General features: G+C 48.5%; 1 protein-coding gene across 4 annotated transcripts in view; it reads left to right on the top strand.

Moving 5' to 3' along the window:
- spag17 (sperm associated antigen 17) overlaps positions 1-23056 on the top strand; it is a 349272-nt gene that overhangs the window by 88517 nt on the left and 237699 nt on the right. For all 4 annotated transcript variants that reach the window (XM_038801961.1, XM_038801962.1, XM_038801964.1 and 1 more), the window contains 5 exons: positions 1929-2015; positions 2674-2802; positions 3540-3653; positions 16594-16744; positions 21961-22191. In XM_038801961.1, the coding sequence (XP_038657889.1) occupies positions 1929-2015; positions 2674-2802; positions 3540-3653; positions 16594-16744; positions 21961-22191 (712 nt within the window). The remainder of the gene's footprint in view (positions 1-1928; positions 2016-2673; positions 2803-3539; positions 3654-16593; positions 16745-21960; positions 22192-23056) is intronic.

The raw sequence follows: 23056 nt of genomic DNA, 5'->3' as shown, positions 1-23056 counted from the left end.
AAAGACCATGGGAACTGTGGTCAGCTTGGACTCAGACAGGTACACAACCTCTGTATATTGTGCAAAGAAGCCAGACTTGACTGAAACTTGTATCCATTAGGAGTCAATCATCATTTCCCCCAGGACAATAGAGTTGGAATCAAGGAGTTACAACAGTAGCAGACTAACCGGCGCCATGTCCCCTTATTTGGAAAGGCCTACATGCATATGACAATGGTAGCTAGGACCCGCCCAGCCACCGAGGTACCGCCCCCTAATTGGCCAGGATCAATGAGGGTGATCGAAACCCTAGTGATCTATTGGATCTGGAGTTAGGACCGCCCCAAATGGCGCGAAAGCCCAGGGGGAAAAGAAGAACTGCAAACCAACAGGACAGCCTCTTTTGGACCAGCCTGTGTGCAACCAACTGTAGCATATCAACCAGCCAAGTTGAAGAATGCGCGATCTCTACCTGAAGGACGAGCCCAGCCGAGACGAACCTGAAGACTTCCAACCGACCCACGTGGACAAAGATAAAGGCCTTATCTCCCGCACAGAGCCGGTCACCCCTAAGTTAAGTAAAGGCCATCTTAGTTATTAGGTGTAGTTTAGTGCATAGTTGCGTGTGTTATTGCATATAGTAATAAATCTTGTGTTATTAGTAAACTGTCTTTGAACTAATATACTAGTTGTGTGGTCATTCGGTCAATATAAGAAACAGCTTGTGGTTCACATCAAAATATAGAAGTCAACATCAGTTCTTCACCCAAAATTGTTCCCACTATTATGCTGGAGACTAAGGTGTGTAAGGACCCTTCTTTCGTCCCCTTTCTTTATTTTTGCTGTTATCATTTTAATCCATGGGTGCTTAATGGACATATTTAAGTCGAGCAGGGGAAGGAACACTGTGCTAACTTTTGAACAGCAGAACTCAGACTTTTCGCAACCCGAGAGATCGGTCGGACCTGGTTCAATTGGTTGGTTGGTGGTCAATGAAATGGCCAAAAGGCCTTATTCTGCCCGAAAACAGACATTAAAAAAAAATGAAATGAAAATCGCTTACTGTCACGAGTAGGCTTCAATGAAATTAGTGTGAAAAGCCCCTAGTCACCACATTCTGGCGCCTGTTCAGGGAGGCTGGTACGGGAATTGAACCGTGCTGCTGGCCTGCCTTGGTCTGCTTTAAAAGCCAGCGATTTAGCCCAGTGTGCTAAACCAGTGATTGGATTATGCCAAGTGGGATGATTTTTCAGAGGACCAGGGAAGGACAGTTGAGCCCTGGATGCTCAGAGGAAAGGACCTGCTCTCTTTTCTCTCTCTCTTTCTCCAGGAAAACTACATAGCTGTACCGAGACCTGAATGAATCTGCAGTGAAAATCATTACAGACTAAAAGCAGAAATCTCGAACTGACAGCCAACTTTGAAGGAATGTGTGCCAGAAAACCACCATCTGAATCAAAGACTCTTTTAATTTGATCATTATTTTGCACCCCTCTATTCTCCTCTGTTTGTTTGTCTTGTGAATGTGTAGAGGGTGAGGCGAGTTCAAGTTGGGGGGGGGGGGGGGGGGGGATGTTAGGAATTAGATAATAGTTAACCTATTGTATTTGCTATATATTTAATTCCAGTTATTGTTATTAAGAAAATGAATTGTGTTTAAATTTACAAACCTGGTGACTGTATTTGTTGGGCAGCCAAGGGCCAAAAACTTTGGGTGTTTTTCCAAGAAACATTTCTTAATTTCAATTGTGTTGCAACTCCAGGTCAACTGGGGCTGGAATTGACACTAGCCCAGGGGATCATAACAGGTGCTTCAGGTTCCAACCTATGTCCTGGTAAATCTTTTAAACATCCTACTGTAATTAATGGTGCTCTGAGGTAGAAATAATGTGAAAATTAATCATCCTAATTGATGTATAATATTTTCCCCCTTTAAAACTTTTGTACAGGAATTAATTGAGGAGTTTATCGAGTTCCCAGAAAAGTCAATGAATAATCTTTTCACACAAAAATCAATGCAGTACATGAAAGCCCAGGCAAGTCACATTTGATTCTTTCATCATTTTGAACATTATTTGTTCCCTGCCTTACCTATTCCTTGTGTTTACCTTTTATTTTTTTATTATGTTTTGTATGGAACAAAACCCAACAGCTGAGATCGTCTTCCCAGTCAAATCTACTAAACAGCAGTAATTAGACTTCAAAAGTAATTGCAAAAGTAATAAGTGTGAATGGTGCATATATCCTCTTCTGCACAAGCCTATCATCTCTGTCTGTTTCATACCACCTTCTCTTTGTGAACTCCTTTAGGAGATGTTTTATGTTAAAGCTGCAATATCAATGTTAGTTGCTTAATGAAGAGCTTTTAGGAATTCTTAAGAAAAGTGAAAGGTGCTAAATAAGGGTATCTTCCTTCCATGAAATAGTAATCACATATTTTTAAGAATGTAATTGACCTAGAGAATGGACTCCCATCAGCATATCAATGCAAACAAAGGGACAATAAAGGCTATCAGACTAGTGGCACTTTTAAGATGCATGATTGTTATTTATTACTTTACTGCAGTATAAAAGGCAGGATGGGCGTTCAGAACTTTTTGTACTTGATTTTAAAATTCAATTAGAAATGATTAATGTAACCGGAGTTTAAAACCTACCTTTTAACATTAATTTATCTTGTTTTAATGTATACAGCTTTCTGCGACTGAAGAAAATAATCTGCAAAGTACATTTTCTGCCACTGAAGATATTTCTCATCCAAGTGAGGAAGCTCAAGAGCCACGAGCAAATGGACGGAAACGTGTAGTCGAGAATGAACGACAGGTACTACTCCCATTCCACTAAAGTAATAATAATAATAGCTTATTGTCACAAGTAGGCTTCAATGAAGTTACTGTAAAAAGCCCCCAGTCGACACATTCCAGCGCCTGTTCAGGGAGGCCGGTATGGGAATTGAACCCGCGCTGCTGGCCTTCTTCTGCATTACAAGCCAGCTGTTTAGCCCACTGTGCTAAACTGGCCCCTTAAAGATAGATAATCAGAAAAATCATTTCATGTTAATGCTATTCAGTTCCCGACTAATTTGACTCCCATTCAACATTTAATGGATTCCAAATGCCAGAATTTGCACATAAAAGTGACACCTGTAAAGGTACAATAAAATTTAGAAGAATGACAGACAAGAAAAGACACAGCTGTTCCTTCAGGCTTGTTCTGCTGAGGCATCATGACCTCTCAACCTTGTCACCACCACTCTCGTTGCCCCGGCCCCAGGGTTTTCTGCTGTGTACAGTATATTCTGGCAAAGAGTTTTAACAGTTTAGTTGTTTATCCACCTATCTGTACATTGCTGATATTTTCTATTCCGATTTCTATTATATGCAGTTTTTCCTTTCATATTCAAAAATGCAAATGTACCTTGAAACAGTAAAAATATGACTGGGAGATGTATTTTTGTTTACTAGTACATCCCATTTTACTCAACAGTACATGGAATTAGATCTTAAACAATTACTCCTGATATGACCATAATATTCTCTCTGATTGATACTATTATACAGATAATGATTGAAGAATTCAAAAAATATGAACAGAATAAACGACGTGAAGAGCCTAAGCAGCCCCTGCTTCTTAATCTCCATGATATCTTGACATGGCGGACACATCATCTGAAGGTACCCACACATGCGCGCACATCAAGGATATGCATTTCCTTCTTAAGAAATGCATATGAATGGTTGTTCTTCACGTTTCAGCCTTAATGGTTATCAGCAAGTTGTCAAGTCTGTTGCAGTTGTATGTTAGAATTTTAAATATTTTACAGAAGCGAAAGCTAATAAAATCCAACCTGCATAGGTATCCTGGGAGGGATTCTCGGCCCCGCCACGTCACATTTCCACCCCAACTGGCAGGCTGGATTCTCCGTTACGCCGGCCAGTCAATGGGGTTTCCCATTGTGAGGCAGCCCCACGCCGTCGGGAAACCCCGGGCGAATCCTGTCGGCGGAAAATCCCGGCCCCTATTTTGAAATAGTTGTTTGTTTGGAGGACATTGCAAAGTATCAACACATATTGTAATTTGGGGCAGAATTTTATGCGCACTATTCAGAAGGCTGTCCCTCCCATTACAGAAGGGGTGGCGGTGGCATAGCGGTATTGTCACTGGACTAGTAATCCAGAGACCCAGGATAATGATCTGGGGACCTGGGTTCAAATCCCACCATGGCAAGTGATGGAATTTAAACTCAATAGAATATCTGGAATTAAAAGTCTAATGATGACCATGAAACCACTGTTGATTGTCGTAAAAACCCATCTGGTTCACTAATATCCTTCAGAGAAGGAAATCTGCCATCCTTACCTGGACTGGCCTACATGTGATTCCCGATCCACAGCAATGCCCTCTGAAATGGCCTAGCAAGCCACTATTCAACCACTACAGAAACACAGAAAAGGAATAAAACTGGACAGACCCCCCGAAATTGAACCAGGCACTGGAAATGACAATGGATTGGATTCGATTTGTTTATTGTCACGTGTACCGAGGTACAGTGAAAAGTATTTTTCTGCGTGCAGCTCAACAGATCATTTAGTACATGAAAAGAAAATACGTAACGGGGCAAAACAAGGTCCACAACGTAAACACATAGACACAGGCATCGGGTGAAGCACACATGATTGTAGTATTAATCAGGTCAGTCCATAAGAGGGTCGTTAGGAGTCTGGTAACAGCGGGGTAGAAGCTGTTTTTGAATCTGTTAAGACCATAAGACCATAAGACATAGGAGTGGAAGTAAGGCCATTCGGCCCATCGAGTCCACTCCGCCATTCAATCATGGCTGATGGGCATTTCAACTCCACCTACCAGCATTCTCCCATAGCCCTTAATTCCTCGCAACATCAAGAATTTATCTATCTCTGCCTTGAAGCCATTTAGCGTCCCGGCCTCCACTGCACTCCGCGGCAATGAATTCCACAGGCCCACCACTCTCTGGCTGAAGAAATGTCTCCGCATTTCTGTTCTGAATTTACCCCCTCTAATTCTAAGGCTGTGCCCACGGGTCCTCGTCTCCTCGCCTAACGGAAACAGTTTCTTTGCGTCCACCCTTTCTAAGCCATGTATTATCTTGTAAGTTTCTATTAGATCTCCCCTTAACCTTCTAAACTCCAATGAATACAATCCCAGGATCCTCAGCCGTTCATCATATGTTAGACCCGCCATTCCAGGGATCATCCGTGTGAATCTCCGCTGGACACGCTCCAGTGCCAGTATGTCCTTCCTGAGATGTGGGGCCCAAAACTGGACACAGTACTCCAAATGGGGCCTAACCAGAGCCTTATAAAGGCTCAGTAGCACATCGCTGCTTTTATATTCCAACCCTCTTGAGATAAATGACAACATTGCATTCGCTTTCTTAATCACAGATTCAACCTGCATGTTTACCTTTAGGGAATCCTCGACTAGCACTCCCAGATCCTTTTGTACTTTGGCATTATGAATTTTCTCACCGTTTAGAAAGTAGTCTATGCTTGGATTCTTTTTTCCAAAGTGCAAGACCTCACATTTTCTCACGTTGAATTGCATCAGCCATTTCCTGCGCCACTCTCCCAAACTGTCTAGATCCTTCTGCAGCCTCCCCACTTCCTCAGCACTACCTGCCTGACCACCTAACTTTGTATCATCGGCAAACTTCGCTAGAATGCCCCCAGTCCCTTCATCCAGATCATTAATATATATGGTGAACAGCTGCGGCCCCAACGCTGAACCCTGTGGGACACCGCTGGTCACCGGCTGCCATTCCGAAAAAGAACCTTTTATCCCAACTCTCTGCCTTCTGTCAGACAGCCAATCCTCAATCCATGCCAGTAGTTCACCTCGAACACCATGGGCCCTCACCTTACTCAGCAGCCTCCTGCGTGGCACCTTATCAAAGGCCTTTTGGAAATCCAGATAGACCACATCCACTGGGTTTCCCTGGACTAACCTACTTGTCACCTCCTTAAAGAATTCTAACAGGTTCGTCAGGCACAACCTCCCCTTACTAAATCCATGTTGACTTGTTCTAATCCGACCCTGCTCTTCCAAGAATTTAGAAATCTCATCCTTAACGATCGATTCTAGAATTTTACCAACAACCGAGGTTAGGCTAATTGGCCTATAATTTTCCATCTTTTGTCTTGATCCTTTCTTGAACAAGGGGGTTACAACAGCGATCTTCCAATCGTTCGGGACTTTCCCTAACTCCAGTGATTTTTGAAAGATCTCAACCAACGCTTCCGCTATTTCTTCAGCCACCTCCCTCAGAACTCTAGGGTGTAGCCCATCGGGGCCAGGAGATTTGTCAATTTTAAGACCTTTTAGCTTTTTTAGCAACATCTCGTTTGTAATGGCAACCATACTCAACTCAGCCCCCTGACCCTCTATAATTTTTGGGATATTACTCATGTCTTCCACTGTGAAGACAGACGCAAAGTACTTATTAAGTTCTCCAGCCATTTCCTCGTCTCCCATCACTAGCCTTCCGGAATCAGTTTGTGTTTGTGCGTGTTCTCAGACTTTTGTACCTCCTGTCCTATGGAACAAGTTGGAAGAGTGAGTAAGCTGGGTGGGAGGGGTCCTTGAATATGCTGCCCGCTTTCCCAAGGCAGTGGGAGGTGTGGATAGAGTCAATGGGTGGGAGACAGATTCGTGTGATAGACTGGGCTGTGTTCACTACTCTCTGAAGTTTCTTGCAGTTTTGGGCCAAGCAGTTGCCATACCAGGCTGTGATGCAGCCAGATGGGCTGCTTTCTATGGTGCATCTGTAAAAGTTGATTAGAGTCCTGCCGAATTTCCTTAGTTTCCTGAAGAAGTATAGGTGCTGTTGTGCTTTCTTGGTCGTAGCGTTCACATGGGTGGACCAGGACAGATTTCTGGTGATGGAATTTGAAGCTGTCAATCATCTCTACCTCGGCCTGGTTGTTGCAGACAGGAGTGTGTATAACACTTTGCTTCCTGAAGTTTTGCTAGCATTGAGGGAGAGATTGTTGTCTTTACCCCACTCCACTAGGTTCTCTATCTCCCTCCTGTATGCTGACTTGTCGTTGTTCGAGATCCAACTCACTATGGTCGTGTCGTCAGCAAACTTGTAGATGGAGTTGGAGCCACATTTTGCCACACAGTCGTCTGTATATAGGGAGCATACTAGGGAGCTAAGTACACAGCCTTGCAGGGCCCCGGTATTAAGGGCTATCGTGGAGGAGGTGTTGTTGTTTATTCTTACTGATTATGGTCTATGTGTCAGAAAGTTGAGGATCCAATTGCAGAGTGGGGAGCCAAGTCCTAGGTTTTGGAGCTTTGTTATGAGCTTGGTGGAATTATAGTGTTGAAGGCGGAGCTGTAGTCAATAAATAGGAATCGGATGTAGGAGTCCTTGTTGTCGAGATGCTCCGGGGATGAGTGCAGGGCCAGGGATATGGTGTCTGCTGTGGATCGGTTTCGGCAGTATGCAAATTGCAGTGGATCAAGGCGTTCTGGGAGTATGGAGTTGATGTTCCACATGACCAACCACTCGAAGCACTTCAATACGATCAATGTTAGGGCCACCGAACGGTAGCCACTGAGGCACATTGCCCTGGTTCTTCTTTGGCATAATGGTGGTCTTCTTGAAGCAGATGGGGACCTCAGAATGGAGTAGGGGGAGGTTGAAGATGTCGGCGAACACATCTGCCAGCTGGTCCACGCAGGATCAGAGTGCACGACCAGGGACCCGGTCGGGCCCGTCACCTTCCAAGGGTTCACTTTCAGGAAGGCTGATCTGATTTCGGAAGCTGTGACAGTGGGTATGGCTGTGTCCGAGGCTGCAGGGGCAGTCGACAGCAGTTTGATGGTTTCCTGCTCGAAGCGAGCATAGAATGCATTGAGTTCATCTGGGAGGGGTGCACTGCTGCCGGAGATTCTACTTGGCTTCGCTTTGTAGCCCGTTATATTGTTTAGGCCTTGCCACAACCAACGAGAATCTGTAACCCTAGTCTTGGTCTGATATCGTTTCTTGGATCCCAGATAACTTTGCGGAGATCGTACCTGGATTTCTTATATAGGTCAGGGTCACCTGACTTGGAAGGCCTCAGACCTGGCCTTCAGTAGGGAGTCAATCTTCCGATTAAGCCATAGTTTCCGGTTGGGGAACGTATGTACTACTTCCGTTGGCACGCAGTCGCCCACACATTTGCTGATAAGGTTTGTGATGGTGGTGACATACTCGTTTAGGTTGGTCACTGAGTTCTTAACTATGGACCAGTCCACAGACTCCAAACAGTCACGTAGGAGCTCTTCTGTTTCCTCATACCAGCATTGCACAACCTACTTAACCGGATTCTCCTGCTTAAGTTTCTGTTAGTATGCCGGGAGAAGTAGCACCATCTTATGATCTGATTTTCCAAAGTGCGGTCGGGGGACGGAACGGTAGGAGCCCTATATTTTTATGTAGCAGTGGTCAAGAATGTTATCGCCCCTGGTGGGACAGGAGATATGTTGGTGGAATTTTGGCAGTACACTCTTGTGGTTGGCCTTGTTGAAATTCACGGCCAAGATGAACAAGGCCTCTGGGGGTTCTGTTTCATTGTTGATGTTTATAACTGTATACAATTTATCCTGCGCCTTCTTCACTTCTGCCTGGGGTGGGATGTCGGCCGCTGTGACAATGGCTGAAGTGAACTCACGTGGAAGGTAGTACGGTCGGCACTTCACGGTCAGGTATTCCAGGTCTAGGGAGCAGTAGGTCGCCGGGGTCACCACATCTGAGCATCTGATGAGGAGGCAAACCCTTCCACACTTTGCTTTACCTGATGACATGGTGCGATCTGTCTGCTGAATTGAGAAGCCTTCAGGTTGTATGGCACAGTCCGGTGAGGCGGGGGTGAGCCATGTCTCTGTGAAACAGAGCACACAGCAGTCTCTTTCTTCCCTCCGAGAGGTAAGTCTAGCATTAAGTTCGTCCAACTTGTTTTCGATCGCTTGAATGTTTGTCAAGCGTGTGCTGGGGAGAGCAGTGTTGAAACCGTGTTGCTTTAGTCTCATCTGCAAACCGCCGCGATTCCCTCGCTTCCTCGGTCAGCGCTGTGTCTGAATGGACCCGGGATCTGATGAGAGACGTCTGGCTTTGTGGAAGGTAGGTGGTTGAGTCTGGCGGGGGCAAGGGCGCTGGTTTTGTTTACGGGGTCACTTCTGGCAGGTTCCCGGGCACTGATTGCGGTTTTGGGGTGGCTGGCGGGGGCATATTTGCGATCCGGTCGAGGCCGGCATTCTACAAGTACGGGAATACCTTGCGGCGCTTTCGGATTCTCGCCCGGTGCCTCTGCCATTTCGGGGCTCTTGGGTCGCAGGGGCTTCCTGAGTCAGGTTGGGCTGGGTCCCGTGTTCTGCTCCATCCTTGGTGGTCAGGTCAGGCGCTCCTGGAGAGGGGCCTTGGAACAGGCCTGGTCGGGCCTCCACGTGTATTCTTCCTTCCATCCTTCGGTAAGTCGGGTTTCTTGGCGGGCCTCTCTGGGATGGGTCTCGTGGTCAGGGGCCGGGTTGGGTGCTCCGGTGGCTGGATCAGGCGATCCGGGGGCTGGCTTCGGTTCCTACGCCGGGTTAGGCACTCCAAGATCCGGGTTGGGTCGAAATCGAGGTCAGGGTCGCACTTCCGGTTTAGGCCTCTTCAACTTCGAAGTCGGATCGTTCGAGGACTTCTGTTGGGTCGGGTCGAGTCGGGTCATCAGATGAGCTTGGTACAGTTCAAAGTGGCGCATAGCGCTCACATGATGCGGGCTTGGATGAGTGGGTTATTTTCAGATGTAGAGGGTAAGTGTGAGAGGGGGAGTGGCAAATCATGTCCACTTGCTTTGGTCATGTCCGCAATTGTTGGTGTTCTGGGCCCCGATATTTAAAGCATTCTCAAAAATTGTGGGGGTGAGGATGTCGCCGGGCCCTCTGGTGCCGGATGTTGGGTGTCGGAGCTTCCGAAGCTGTTGGAGGGGGAGGAGGTTGATGTCTGGCCTTCGTCAATGATTGCTGAGCAGTGAAATCTACTGAAGTGGAGGTCGGTGGAGCCACTGAGGGTGTTGGTGTGGCTGGGTGATGTAGCAGAATTCCTTAAGTTGGAAAAATTAAGTTCGCCCTTGGGGCCTGCGGGGCGGGGCTGGGGCTGTTTCTGGGCGGGATGGAGGTTGTCCTTGTCCCTATTTGAGGACTTTTGTCAGTGGGTGGGGGGTGGTGTTACGGGATGAAAAAGAGAAAAATGTCAAATTGTAGTGATCATGTTATGTTTTTCAACAATTATGTATTTGTGTTTATTTTTTTTTTAAATAGTTTTTATTGAAGAGATTTTTTACATGAAAATATTTACCCCCCCTAACCATAGACTATTACACAAGATTCCCTCTTAACAGATATCCCCCCCCCCCGCCCGACCCCCCGCGCGCGCTGTTCCTCCCCCCCTCCCCCCCCCAAAAACAAACAAAGCAACAATTGACATCAAACATGAACTGCGAACAAATTTGTCCGCATTACAACCTTAAATAACCCACCACACCCGTTGTTGCCACCCCCCCTCCCCCCCCCTCCCCCCCCCTCCCCCCCCTCCCCTCCCCCCTCCCCTCCCCCCCCCCCCCCCCCCCCCCGGGTTGCTGCTGCTGCGACCTCTGCACCCTATCTTTGAGCCAAAAAGTCGAGGAAAGGCTGCCACCGCCTGAAGAACCCTTGTACCGACCCTCTCAGGGCGAATTTGACCCTTTCCAACTGGATAAAGCTTGCCATGTCATTAATCCAAGTTTCCACGCTTGGAGGCCTCGCGTCCTTCCACTGTATCAGTATCCTTCTCCGCGCAACTAGGGACGCAAAGGCCAGTATTCCGGCCTCTCTCGCCTCCTGTACCCCCGGCTCCACCCCAACCCCAAAGATCGCTAGTCCCCATCCTGGTTTGACCCTGGATCCCACCACCCTCGACACCGTCCTTGCCACCCCCTTCCAGAACTCCTCCAGTGCCGGACATGCCCAAAACATATGGACATGGTTCGCTGGGCTTCCCGAACACCTGACACATCTGTCCTCACCCCCAAAAAACCGACTCATCCTTGTCCCCGTCATATGGGCTCTATGTAGCACCTTAAATTGAATGAGGCTAAGCCTCGCACACGAGGAGGAAGAATTAACCCTCTCCAGGGCATCAGCCCATGTCCCATCCTCTATCTGCTCTCCCAGCTCCCCCTCCCACTTGGCTTTCAACTCCTCTACTGATGCCTCCTCAGCCTCCTGCATTACTTTGTATATGTCCGATATCCTCCCCCCTCCGACCCAGACCCCCGAGAGCACCCTATCGCTCGCCCCCCTGCTGGGGAGCAAGGGGAACCCTTCCACCTGGCGGCTAGCAAATGCCTTCACCTGCAAATGTCGAAACACGTTTCCCGGGGGGAGCCCGAATTTCTCCTCCAGCTCTCTCAGGCTCGCAAACCTCCCGTCTACAAACAGATCCTTCAGCTGCCTGATGCCCACCCTGTGCCAGCTCTGAAATCCCCCGTCCATGTTCCCCGAGATGAATCTATGGTTCCCTCTTAACGGTGCCTCCATCAGACCTCCCACTTCCCCCCTGTGTCGCCTCCACTGCCCCCAGATCTTGAGGGTGGCCGCCACCACCGGGCTCGTGGTGTACCTCGTGGGAGGGAGCGGCCATGGCGCCGTTACTAGGGCCCCCAGGCTTATGTTGCCACAGGACGCCCTCTCCATTCGTTTCCAAGCTGCCCCCTCCCCTTCCATCATCCACTTGCGCACCATCGACACATTAGCCGCCCAGTAATACCCCGAAAGGTTGGGTAATGCCAGCCCTCCACTCTCCCTACTCCGCTCCAAGAAGACCCTCCTCACCCTTGGGGTGCCGTGCGCCCACACGTAGCTCATGATGCTGCTCGTCACCTTTTTGAAGAAGGCCCTAGGGAGGAAGATGGGCAAGCACTGAAATAAAAACAAAAACCTTGGGAGGACCGTCATTTTAACGGACTGCACTCTGCCCGCCAGCGACAGCGGCACCATGTCCCACCTTTTAAATTCCTCCTCCATCTGTTCCACTAGCCTAGAGAAGTTCAACTTGTGGAGAGTCCCCCAGTTCCTTGCCACCTGCACCCCTAAATATCTAAAACTCTTTCCTGCTCTCTTCAACGGGAGTCTCCCGATTCCCTCTTCCTGGTCCCCTGGGTGTATCACAAAAACCTCACTCTTACCCAAGTTTAACTTATACCCCGAAAAGTCCCCGAATTCTGCTAGCAGTTCCATCACCTCCGGCATTCCCCCTTCTGGGTCTGCCACGTATAGCAGCAGGTCGTCCGCGTATAGCGATACCCGGTGCTCCTCCCCGCCCCTTGTCAGCCCTCTCCACCCCCCCTGAGCCCCTCAGTGCCATCGCCAACGGTTCAATTGCCAGTGCGAAGAGCAGGGGGGACAAGGGGCACCCCTGTCTGGTCCCCCGATGGAGCCCAAAATACTCCGATCTCCTACCATTCGTCACTACACTTGCCGTCGGGGCCGAATAGAGCAGCTTCACCCATTTAATAAATCCCTCCCCAAATCCAAACCGCTCCAGCGTCTCCCACAGGTACTTCCACTCCACCCTATCAAATGCTTTCTCCGCGTCCAATGCCACCACTATCTCCGCCTCCCCCTCCACTGCCGGCATCATGATGACGTTTAGCAGTCTCCGCACGTTCGTATTAAGCTGCCGCCCTTTCACAAAACCCGTCTGGTCCTCGTGTATCACCCCTGGCACACAATCCTCTATCCTGGTAGCCAGGATCTTTGCCAGCAGCTTGGCATCCACATTCAGGAGCGAGATAGGCCTATATGACCCACACTGCACGGGGTCCTTATCCCGCTTCAGGATCAGAGAGATCAGTGCCTGCGACATTGTCGGGGGCAGAGCCCCCCCCTCCCATGCCTCGTTGAAGGCTCGCACCAGCACAGGGCCCACCAGATCCGCATATTTTTTGTAAAATTCCACCGGGAACCCGTCTGGCCCCGGCGCCTTCCCCGACTGCATATGCCCAATCCCCTTGACTAGCTCCTCTAGCCCTATCTGCGCCCCCAGCCCCTCTACCAGCTCCTCTTGGACCTTGGGGAACCTCAGTTTGTTCAAGAAGCCCTCCATCCCCCCTCCCCTCGTCGACGGCTCTGACCGATACAGCTCCTTACAGAAGTCTCTGAAAACCCCATTTACTTCTGGCCCCTTCTGCACTATGTTCCCACCCCTCTCCCTCACTCCCCCAATTTCTCTAGCCGCATCCCGCTTGCGGAGCTGATGTGCCAGCATCCTACTCGCCTTCTCCCCATACTCATAAATCGCGCCCTGCGCCCTTCTCCACTGTGTCTCCGCCTTTCTGGTGGTCAACAGGTCAAACTTAGCCTGCAAACTACGCCGTTCCCCCAGCAGCCCCTCCTCTGGTGCCTCCGCATATTTCCTATCCACGTCCAGAAGCTCCCCCACCAGCCTCTCCCTCTCCTGTCTCTCCCTCCTTTCCCTATGTGCCCGTATGGAGATCAGCTCCCCCCGGATCACCGCCTTCAGGGCCTCCCATACCATCCCCACCTGCACCTCCCCCGTGTCATTAATGTCCAGATATCTCTCAATGCTCTTCCGGACCCTCTTATACACCTCCTCATCCGCCAGCAACCCCACATCCAGACGCCACAGCGGACGCTGGTCTCGCACCTCTCCCATTTCCAAATCTACCCAGTGTGGCGCGTGGTCTGAGACCGCTATGGCCGAGTACTCCACTTCCCGTACTTTCGGGATCAGTCCCCTGCTTAATACAAAAAAGTCAATTCTAGAATAGACTCTGTGGACATGGGAGAAAAAGGAATACTCCCTCGCCCTCGGCCTCCCAAACCTCCAGGGGTCCACCCCTCCCATCTGCTCCATAAACCCCTTTAACACTTCTGCCGCTGCCGGCCTCCTACTCGTCCGTGAACTCGATCTGTCCAACACAGGGTCCAGCACTGTGTTGAAGTCCCCCCCCATGATTAGGCCCCCTGCCTCCAGGTCCGGAATGAGGCCCAGTAGGCGCCTCATGAAGCCAGCGTCGTCCCAGTTCGGGGCATACACGTTAACCATCACCACTTTCTCCCCCTGCAGCCTACCCTTCACCATGACATATCTACCCTCTTTATCCGCCACCACCTCCGCCGCCACGAACGACACCCTCTTCCCTACCAGGATCGCCACCCCTCGGTTCTTTGCGTCCAGTCCTGAGTGGAACACTTGTCCCACCCACCCCCTTCTCAGGCGGACCTGGTCCGCCACCTTCAAATGGGTCTCTTGTAGCATTGCTACATCCGCCTTCAGCCCCTTCAAATGCGAGATTACTCTCGTTCTCTTGACCGGCCCATTCAGCCCCCTTACATTCCAAGTGATCAGCCGGGTCGAAGGGCAGCCCGCCCCTTTCCCCCGCCGACTAGCCATATCCTGTCACCTGCTCGCCCCGAGTCAGCCCTCCCTTTCTGACCCGCTCCCCATGGCGATGGCGCCCCCCCCCCCCCCCCCCCCCCCCCCCCCTCCAGTCCTCAACTTCTCCTCCCTGGCCTTTTCAGCAGCAACCCGGTGCCCCCCCCTCCCCCCCCCCAGGCTAGGAAATGAAATGAAATGAAAATCGCTTATTGTCACGAGTAGGCTTCAATGAAGTTACTGTGAAAAGCCCCTAGTCGCCACATTCCGGCGCCTGTCCGGGGAGGCTGGTACGGGAATTGAACCGTGCTGCTGGCCTGCTTGGTCTGCTTTAAAAACCAGCGGTTTAGCTGAGCGAGCTAAACCAGCCTCTTCAGGACCCTTCCTAGCCGCGACGCACCCTCCATAGTACTTCCGTGAGTCAGCTGGTTTACGCTGACCCGGCTGCCCCTGCCACACTCCGGCTCCTCCCGGCATGGGGGACGTCCCCCCCCTTACCACCCCTCCTTGACCCCGCTCCAGCGCGGGAAAGGGAGCCATTGCTGACCACGCCCCTTACTCCCACCCCCCTCCCTCCTCTGCCCCGTGCGCGGGAAACCAGAGGAAAGCCCGCGCTTTCGCCCTGCCCCTCCCCGCCCCTCCATCTTCAGTTCCACCCCCGTCCCCGATCTCCCACCGATAAATACAAAACAACCAAAAACCCCACAAGAAACACATACCCCCGGCATTCCCCCCCCCACCATAACATTATAAATAACAGGAAAAAGAGAGAAAAAACTGGTATAGAGAACAAAAAGGGTCCAAAAATACGGCCAAGTGAAAATCCAACCAACAGAAAGCCACGTGTCCAGCTTAAAGTACCAGAGCGGCAACGACCGCCACGTATCCCCTGGTTCTAGTTCGAGTCCAGCTTTTCTTCCTGGACAAAGGCCCACGCCTCCTCCGGGGACTCGAAATAGTGGTGCTGGTCCTTGTAGGTCACCCACAAGCGCGCTGGCTGCAGCATCCCGAATCTAATTCTCTTGGCATGCAGTACCGCCTTCGTCCGGTTGAACCGGGCCCGCCGCTTTGCCACCTCCGCACTCCAGTCCTGAAAGATCCTCACCGTCGAGTTCTCCCATTTGCTGCTCCTCTCTCTCTTGGCCCACCTCAGCACCCTCTCCCGGTCACTGAATCGCTGGAACCGAACGAGCACCGCCCTCGGGGGTTCGTTTGCTCTTGGCTTCCTGGCCATTACTCTGTAGGCCTCCTCCAATTCCAGGGGCGAAGGGACGGCCCCTGCCCCCATCAGTGAGCCCAGCATTTCTGCCACATACCCCTGGAGGTCCGACCCCTCCAGCCCTTCTGCCAGGCCCAGGATCCTCAGGTTTTTCCGCCTCATGCGGGTATCCATCTCCTCCAATCGGTTTTGCCATCTCAGGTGGAGTGCCTCGTGCACCTCCACCTTTCCCACGAGGACCGTGGCCTCCTCCTCCCTCACAGTCATCTCCTGCTGCAGCTCCCGAATTGACGCCTCTTGGGTCGCCTGTGCCCCCATCAGCCTGGTGGTCGTCGCGTTCATCGACTCCAGCAGCTCCACTTTCAGCTCCGTGAAGAAGCTCAGGAGAGCGGCCTGCTGCTCCTCCGCCCATTTCCTCCAGTCCTCGGGTGCGCCGCCGGCCGCCATTTTGGATTTCTTCCCCCTCTTTTTTCGGGGAGCTGCTGCCGCTTTTTTTCCTGCCCCACTTCGGGTGACGACCATAAATTTGACGGGGTTCTCCTCTGGGAACCTTCCCCCACCGGGAATTGCCGTTCCAGCGCCGTTAGGGGCCCTCCAATCGGCCCGAAAACACCTTCCTAACAGGAGCAGCCAAACGTGCGACTTAGCTGGTCATAGCCGCAACCGGAAGTCCCTATGTATTTGTGTTTATGTATGCTCTGCAAATGTTTTTTTTTTATAAATTGATATTGATCTATGCACCATAACATTTTTCTAAACCCCAATCTGTGCTCTAATACTTTCTTTTAAACCCTATCTATGCTATAAGCAGAATCTATACCTCATATTTTAGAAAGAAACAAAATTAATGAGTTCTGATTCCTTTGTCCTTTTCTCCAGTCCCAAGTCTTGGGTATTAAACAGTTCTACTAGAAATTGAATTATCTGATGTTTTTTTCTCCTATCTTAGATAATACAAGGCTTTGACCCTGCCAAAGTTGAACAGCAAATGATGAAGAAGTTGCCATTAGAGACGTTTCTTCAGTTTACTCCTCCTTTACCTGAGGTTGATGTGAAACGTTTGGCCAGTATCCAAGAGCTTATGTACCACTGCACCAATGGTAAGACATTGCAGTCCAGCTCTCTCATTACGATATTATTCTCGGGTGCTTACTGTATCTTGCATTTTATTTCGAATATACACGTGTGCTGCATCACGCCTTGAAATCACACTGCAGGATTCTACAACTATGAATGTTTAATCTGAAATCCTCTAATTTAGAGAAAACATTCCTCCTCTTAAATGGGTTACAGCTCCAATAAAATAATAGAAAAGACTTTCACATCTACATATTCTGCTCTCATTCTGAAAATTCCCAAAGCTTAATTTGAGACTCTGTTCTCAAAAACTGATTCACGTCTTTCCTGCCCTAGATTACATATGAAACAAATTCTCTGTGAAGATAGTTATCTGTAGGTTAAATATGTAGGCACCAAATAAAATATATTGCCCAAAATTGGTTGGGATTGTGATGAGGACTGTGGCACTGTTCAGGTGTTTACCTCCATGAGTCTGTCATTAACCTGCCTTCCCCACCCATCTCGTGCATGTAGTGGAATGTTCAGTGCTTGTGATGCTGCTGGATATACCTCACATCCACTACAGTTATCAGTGCTTCCCGAGCTGTGGTGTGCAAAGTGGCAATAGGACTGAGAACGTGGTATTATGAGCCCTATGTTCTCCCAATGGAGGGAAAATGTGTTGTACATAAGAACATAAGAACTAGGAGCAGGAGTAGGCCATCTGGCCCCTCGAGCCTGCTCCGCCATTCAATGAGATCATGGCTGATCTTTTGTGGACTCAGCTCCACTTTCCGGCCCGAACACCATAACCCTTAATCCCTTTATTCTTCAAAAAACTATCTATCTTTACCTTAAAAACATGGAATGAAGGAGCCTCAACTGCTTCACTGGGCAAGGAATTCCAAAGATTCACAACCCTTTGGGTGAAGAAGTTCCTCCTAAACTCAGTCCTAAATCTACTTCCCCTTATTTTGAGGCTATGTCCCCTAGTTCTGCTTTCACCCGCCAGTGGAAACAACCTGCCCGCATCTATCCTATCTATTCCCTTCATAATTTTAAATGTTTCTATAAGATCCCCCCTCATCCTTCTAAATTCCAACGAGTACAGTCCCAGTCTACTCAACCTCTCCTCATAATCCAACCCCTTCAGCTCTGGGATTAACCTAGTGAATCTCCTCTGCACACCCTCCAGTGCCAGTACGTCCTTTCTCAAGTAAGGAGACCAAAACTGAACACAATACTCCAGGTGTGGCCTCACTAACACCTTATACAATTGCAACATAACCTTCCTAGTCTTAAACTCCATCCCTCTAGCAATGAAGGACAAAATTCCATTTGCCTTCTTAATCACCTGTTGCACCTGTAAACCAACCTTCTGTGACTCATGCACTAGCACACCCAAGTCTCTCTGCACAGCGACATGCTTTAATATTTTATCATTTAAATAATAATCCATTAAATAATAATGTAGCCATATCGTCTCCCTTCATTAAACCCCAAATGTAGATCTGCTTGAATGCTTTGGGCTCAACTGCAGATTTGATGGAAGATTTCATTCTGATCTTTCAGGTGCATCGGTCTGTTCTGGCATGGCAGAAGTAAGTGCCAGGCTGCCCAAAGCCCAAAGGGAAACTTGAAACAGCTGCCAGAATGGTTTGGCAATTTGTGTATTATAAGGTTTTCTGAAGTCTATCTGTCTCTAATTCAGTTAAATTAGTCACACCCCACAAGCTTATTTCCCAGTGTATGACAATGTGATGGTGATTGCAAGAAAAAGAAATGTTAAGAATCTGGGGCTGGATTCTGCGCACCCTCATGCCGAAATCGTGGCTGGCGCAGGGACCAAGAATCCATATTCCTGCAAGAAATCGGGATCGGCGCCGGTTCACTGATTCTGCGGGCCCCAAAAAGTGGCGTAGTCGAAGAATACGCCGTGTCACCTGGGCCATTGCCAGAGGCCCGTTCAGCCATTATCCGCCCCCGACCGGTTAAAGTCCTGACGGTGTGGAACTAATATGCTCCAGCTGGTCGGGATACTCGCGTGGCAGCTGCAGACTCAGTCCAGGGCCGCCCTGGTCGGGGGCGGGCGAGGAATGTTCGTGCGGGGGTGAGGGCCGGGCACGCAGCTGATCGGGGGTCTCTTTTGTGGGTCTAGCTTCGCAGTCTAGCGACCCGGAAGTGTGAGGCCCCGTATCTGCAGCAAAAGCTGCGAGATCTACTCCGGGTCCCTGCTAGCCCCCTGCAGGGCTGGGAATTCGTGTCCCTTTCATCCAGGATTTTAAGGCATAAAACTCTACCGTTTTGACGCTGGCGTGGGGCATAGTCCCAATAATGGAGAATCCAGCTCCTGATTTTCCTGATTTTTCTTTGAGTTCCATTGCTGTTGATTCTTGTATGAGGTATCAGTTTATTCGTGATCTCTCTTTTTAATAGGAAACCCACCGGAAACCTCCTTTCACATCAGTTGAACCCAAGCAGGAAAATAGAAAAGGGTTCGGCAGGCAACGAAAGAAGGGGTAAAAATCTACCCTTCTCGAACCACCCAATCCTGCCTCAAAGAGAATTCCTCCAGTTTTGCCACTAAAGCATTCACAATTTTTACTATAATTTTGTATAGCTGCTCAATCTACAAATCCCCAAAACGGATTAGAATAGCAGACTTTGCCAAGACAGGTTAATTTATTAGGCATCTTTTTACATTAATTCCCATCACTGGATGATTCCTACCCATATAAGTATAATTAACATCAAACCTATTCTAGGTATTGAAGTTCACCTGATATTCTGGACTTCCACTCACCCAAAATCTTGACTGGTTATTTACTTCAAACTGTTTCCAGAACTTGAGAGAATTCTGGTGAAAATCAGGTTTATGTGAACAAATAAGAGGCGCGATTCTGTGCCCTTGTTACGCTCTCGCTCAAGTGAAACAATACCAGCGAATAGCGGAAGAGGCCAAAAACGAGAACCGTGCCAGGTGCCAAACGTTGCCATGCAACCAGCCCACTCCCGTAGGTGAATTCAGGATCTCAACATAATGTGGCGAGAAATTAATTACCACTTAAGCCTTATTTCCATACATTTAGCGAGAGCCACCTCTTATTCAACGGCCTCCCATCGTCCAGCGGTCTCCCCAGCAAGTGGTCACGTTGGTGCCACTTAGTACTCCTTTTGAACAATGTGAAACTGGCTGAAGGGCTTCTGTGGGGAGCTGAGGATGTGAGTAGCATCTTTGCGTGCAGGCAAAGAGCCTGGGGGCGCTGGGCTTGCCACCTCAGTGTTCGAGGGGGGTGACCCTTGACTGGGGGTGTGGGACGCTCGGCTGGGGGTGGGCTACCATGGAGGGTGGGGGGGGCAACCGTACATGGCAACACCATGCCAACCCCTGCATCATGTGTACTTATTTCAGGGGCAACTCCTCTCCCTGCCAACCCGCCCCACCAACCACCCATAACCCCCATAGACTGCTAAGGCCTCTGGCCCTGCAGTTGAAGGCCATTGTTAATAAGGAATTGGCAATCGTGGTTAAGTGAGCACTTCGCACAACCCAAGTGGATTCCCTTGGGTGGTTGGGTCATGTAGCATGTGCAGCTCATTACCCAGCATCCCAATCACACGTGAAACTTGGGGGGGCGGCGTTGGTGTCCACTCACTCGTGGTGCCTGGTGTAGGTAATTGACCTTTCATTGAACTTTTCCTGCACTGAAGGCCAGTCCTCCTGGTCACACTCCCAGCGTTCATAGCCGCTGCCCCCTTGTCCCAGGCAGCACTGGCTGCCCTATTGTTGACCCTCCTGGAATCTTGGTTGAACAGGACATCCCTCCTGGCCTCCACAACGCCTAACAGCCTCCCAAGGTCTGCGTCCCCAAATGTTGGGGCTGATCTCCTGGGCGCTATTGGTCCGAGCTGGCTGGGGTTGGCTGAGCAAGTGCAGCTTAAATGCTGCTCAACCTTGTTAAAGGGGGGGTCTGGCGAGCACGTTGCCGGCGAATCAGCTGACGAATCTTCATTTGCGGCGAAAATCTCGCGGGACCTCGTTAAGTGGACCAATTAATGTTGAATAGCGCTGCCGGATTCACTCAGCTGAGCGCTGGGAAGCTCGCGGCAGTTCCCGCTCGCGACAACACTTCAAAATCTTTCCAGCGAATCGCGCCCAAGGTTTCTGCTGTACTCCTGACAGTTACAGCCTAATGCATCCTAATAGAGATTTTCTTCTTCTCTGAACATTATGAACTTGTAAGCTCCTTTTGGAAAATTCTCTCATCTGTCTCATTTTCTACCTCACTTTGCTGCATTGAACTTTGGGAAAGTTTAAAAAATACATATATATGTTTTCATTTTAGGTGTTTAGCTCAGTTGGTGGCATTCTTACCTTCAGGTTAGAAGTTCTGCATTCTCTGTGTCAAGATTTGAACTTGCCTGTCAATTTTATGAATGACGAGAGAGTTGTGAACAGCGTGAACATGTTTTCCCAATAATGCTTCTAAAACTTATTTCACAAAGTCCTGTAAACAAAGCTTCTACTTCATCCCTGTACTGACCATGGGAAACATTGTCAAAGATGCTGTTCTTGAAATGAGGCAGAGGTCCTGTATACCTGTATTGATAGTTCAGGTGGACATCAATGACGTAATGACATTGCTCAAGTACTAGGAAGTTCCTATGATAGACAAGCATGCATTTCTCCCCCATCAAAATATATACTTATTAAATCAGGTTAATTTATCTTATTGATGGATATGATACATTGGTATCCTAGAATGACAATGGTGTTTGCATATGTAACAATAGCCATAATGCTTTAAAAAGTAATTGATTGCATGAATCACTGAAACATTTCATGTGATACTCTTGCACTATTGATCCCTAATTTTTGAGAATATTTGAGGACATTCATTTTTGTTTTTTTTATAAATTTAGAGTGCCCAATTCATTTTTTCCAATTAAGGGGCAATTTAGCATGGCCAATCCATCTACCCTGCACATCTTTGGGTTGTGGGGGCGAAACCCACTCAAACACGGGAGAATGTGCAAACTCCACACGGACAGTGACCCAGAGTCGGGATCGAACCTGAGACCTCGGCGCCGTGAGGCAGCAGGGCTAGCCCACTGCGCCACCGTGCTGTCCCATTTGAGGACATTCATGACGTTAATTCAAAGTAATCATATTTTTGTAGCTGAGATAATTATTCCAGTTTTTTTTTCTATGTGGATGATCTAATTGACAGGTTGCAATATATATTATTTCCCTTAGAAAATGTGACAAATTCTGAGGTGGAGAGAGCCTTCAAGCAGTTTGTGTTTGAGAGTATGAAGTTCACCAAAGTAAAAGAGAGTGGAGAATTAGGAGAGAAGACTGACATGTTGGGTGAAGTACTTGAGTCAAGGTACATACCATGGGATGACCCCGGCAAGTTTGCAAAAGAGATGAAACGGATTCATAGTGCCAAGAGGATACATAAAAAAAGCAATGATGTTTGTGCAGGTAATACACTGAATGGCTTTAAAGTCAATTAAATGAATCTGTATTTTTCAGACTGGTGTCAGCAATGATGAATAAAATACTGAGGACACAAGATGGAATTATTGCAGCAGATCTTTCTGACGACTAGTTGAATGTTTTATTTTGATGAGCCTTAGATCATTTCAATGATTATTCAATTAGATTTACAATTCTGGTAATACATATGTGATTGTGACGGTCAACTCATGTCTTAAATCCGTTAGTTAAATAAGCAAATATTATAAGAAAGAATTCATAAGATTTTGATTTCATGATGTTAGTTTTTAAAATTTGAAAAGTAATTACTGTTTTCTTTCAACGTATTAGACAGATGTCAGAATCCTAACTGGGATTCTTAGTTTATTAAGGGAATCACCAAGTCATGAGGTTTGACTGACAATGAAACTGGACAATCACAATTAGCGGTTGACTGTTCATTAAACAAATGGCCATTTGTTGGTTTCAAAACTTTAAAAAAGAAAAAATAGTTCGCAAAGAGTTTCCTCTCGTTTTAAAGCCTTTGGTATTGAATTTGCAAAGAAAGTTATTCTTTGCAAGAGAAGACCAGGATAAGTAGCTGTAAGTGCTTCTCCTATCACAGAACCTTGCCTGCCCAGGGTACAGATTGGAAAATGATGAGAGAACTTCCCACAATATTCCCAGACTGAAAATCTTAATGCGCACTGCATGATTTCACCAGAGTCGCCTTTGGCAGGCAAGGCCAAGAGTGTGTACTCCACAAATGAGCCCAAAAGCTGCGGTAATATTTACAGACAGGAGGGAGTGTTAATGAAATATCCCTAATTTATCCTCTCACCACCCACCTGGAAACAGAGGTGTTTTAATT

This window comes from Scyliorhinus canicula, chromosome 7 (assembly GCF_902713615.1).
Source record: "Scyliorhinus canicula chromosome 7, sScyCan1.1, whole genome shotgun sequence".
Lineage (NCBI taxonomy): Eukaryota > Metazoa > Chordata > Chondrichthyes > Carcharhiniformes > Scyliorhinidae > Scyliorhinus > Scyliorhinus canicula.
Note: the sequence above shows the minus strand (reverse complement) of the source record. Positions and strands in the feature narration are given on the sequence as shown.